This window comes from Scyliorhinus torazame, chromosome 5 (assembly GCF_047496885.1).
Source record: "Scyliorhinus torazame isolate Kashiwa2021f chromosome 5, sScyTor2.1, whole genome shotgun sequence".
Lineage (NCBI taxonomy): Eukaryota > Metazoa > Chordata > Chondrichthyes > Carcharhiniformes > Scyliorhinidae > Scyliorhinus > Scyliorhinus torazame.
Genome location: NC_092711.1, coordinates 69,778,521 through 69,780,870, shown reverse-complemented (window position 1 = coordinate 69,780,870; position 2,350 = coordinate 69,778,521). Strand labels below are relative to the sequence as shown.

At 45.6% G+C, this 2,350-nt stretch overlaps 1 protein-coding gene across 1 annotated transcript; it reads left to right on the top strand.

Moving 5' to 3' along the window:
• Positions 1-247: 247 nt before the first annotated feature.
• LOC140422602 (G-protein coupled receptor 15-like) lies at positions 248-1,141 on the top strand. Its single transcript, XM_072507609.1, has one exon. It carries the CDS (start codon positions 248-250, stop codon positions 1,139-1,141), a length of 894 nt encoding a protein of 297 aa, XP_072363710.1.
• Positions 1,142-2,350: the final 1,209 nt, after the last annotated feature.

Sequence of the window (2,350 nt, the reverse complement as noted above, 5' to 3'; positions counted from 1 at the left end):
GCCATGGGGATTGATTCAGTTATCAGAGAGCCTGATGTGTGGCGGGGTCTTTCTGCAATGCTGTCTATAGTGACACATTTGTCAGCTTTGGATATTGAACAATAGCTTTGGAAGATTTGTAATCTCATGGTGGCAACGTAACTCAGTAGGAAGGATATTTCAACTGATTGGAGGGGTAGCAGTTGTTGTTAGGCGTTCGCTCGTTGACATCTTTCTCGTTTTATCTCTCACAGCCAACTTGTTGACAATGATAACCTTATCCCGAGGACGGTGCGGACTCTCCCGGTGCATCACCTACTATCTGGTGGCGATAGCCGTGAGCGATTTCCTGGTCATCATTACTACCGTCATCCTCAACCGGATTGGCCGCATCTACTTTCGTAACAGTGTTTTGTCCACGACCCCTGGGTGTGCAGTAAGCATCATGCTGGGCTTTGCTACCCGGGATGGCTCAGTCTGGCTGACCGTGGCCTTCACCATCGACCGTTTTATAGCTATCTGTTGTCAGAGCCTGAAGACCAGATACTGTACTGAGAAAACTGCATTGTTGGTTACAGGATTGATCTGTGCCATTAGCTGCGTCAAGAACGCCCCTTTGTACTTTGTCTGCCGGCCATTGTACATCGTGGATGGGGTGCCCTGGTTCTGTGACCGCAGGCCCACCTATTTCACTATGCCCGCCTGGAAGGCCTACGACTGGCTGGACCGCATCTTAACCCCCTTTTTCCCATTCTTCTTTATTCTGCTACTCAACGTCCTGACTGTAAGACACATCTTAGCGGCCAGCAGAGCCCGTAAGAGGCTCCGTGGCGCTGCCAGTCACGGGGACTCAGAACTGGCCAACAGAAAGAGGTCCATTATCCTGCTCTTCGCCATTGCGCTCAGCTTCCTCCTTCTGTGGACCACCCATGTGGTACATTTCTTCTATGTGCGGATTAAAGGCAAGGGCTATTTCAACAGCTCGGATTTCAGTGACCCTCAGTACATCCTTCAGGAGACAGGCAACATGCTCCAGCTAGTCAGTTCCTGCAACAATGTCTTCATCTATGCAGTGGCCCAGACCAAGTTCAGAGAGGAGCTGAAGAGCGTGCTGATGTGGCCCTTCACTGGTTGCGTCAAACGTCAACAATACACTTTATAACCTCCTCTGGTTGATTCACTTCGACCAGAATAGTTCAGTGTGGCACACATTCTGCTGAATCTTATGGCTCCGTGGGATGGGGCTAGAAGATGCGGAGAGCCATTCAAAAGTCCATTGGCTTCGGTAGGAGTCTAAAATCCCCCTCTCTCTCTCCAGAATCAGATCGTCCTGGTGATAGATCCCGGACTTGTGATATGTCAGGCCCACACTACTGTGCCGAATGTCTCTTGTCGGCCAGAATTTATACCAACTGTCAGAGTTGCTGCCTTCCTGGACGAGACGCTAAATTACTGTGTGTTAAAACTACATTGCAACATGGAAATTCATAATTGGCTACGTCACAGGCGCTGTATATAGGAATGTTCTTTATTATTATTTTCCTTCCTTCCTTCCTTCCTTCTTTCCTTCCGTCCTTCGTTCCTTCCTTCCTTCGTTCCTTCCGTCGGTCCTTTCTCCCTTCCCTTCCTTCCTTCCTCCCTTTCTCACTTTCTTTATCTTTATTTACTGAGACCCAGCCCTTCATAACATTTACTTCTCACATTTAAAATAAAGTGTTTAACAGAATGCTCTATGAAGTCAGTTTCTGCAAATGTCTGTAAGCCCCAGTTTAATTGTGACGGTTAATACTCTGGATAAAAAGGCAAATAAATCAGCTTTTTACGGGACCGAATCGCCATGACTCATATTTGAATTAAATAGTCGCAAACAATTCACCAGCATCATTGCCACTATTATATTGCCAGTACTAACACCCGAGACAGGGCAGCGATTGGCTGGGGAGTCGGTTGTGCTATGAATTTTGGGCGGGGTGGAGAAAGTTGCGGAGGTGGATATATTTTAAGCACTAAGGAAATAATTACTGATAGGTGCTATAATGATAAGGAGTGGTGGGAGACAGATCTGCATGATGATCCTTGACCCTGCAGATCTTGAACTCCTCTGTCAGAGCTGAAGTAGGTTCCACATAACCAAGCACAGCTGATCCAACCAGCGCTGAAAATCACAGTACATTGTGCATCCTTTACACAATATTATAACAACACAAATAACAATGACCTATTTTATAAACAAAAAATGAATAAATAATAAATAACAAAAATGAAAACTAACCCTAATTGGCAACTGCCTTATCACAAGTAACACTCTCCAAAAATATAATTTAACAGTCCAATATATAATTATCTGTAGCAACGACCTATACATACTATA

Coding starts and splice junctions, on each gene's coding strand:
- LOC140422602 (XM_072507609.1), top strand. CDS start 248: ATGATAACCTTATCCCGAGGACGGTGCGGACTCTCCCGGTGCATCACC.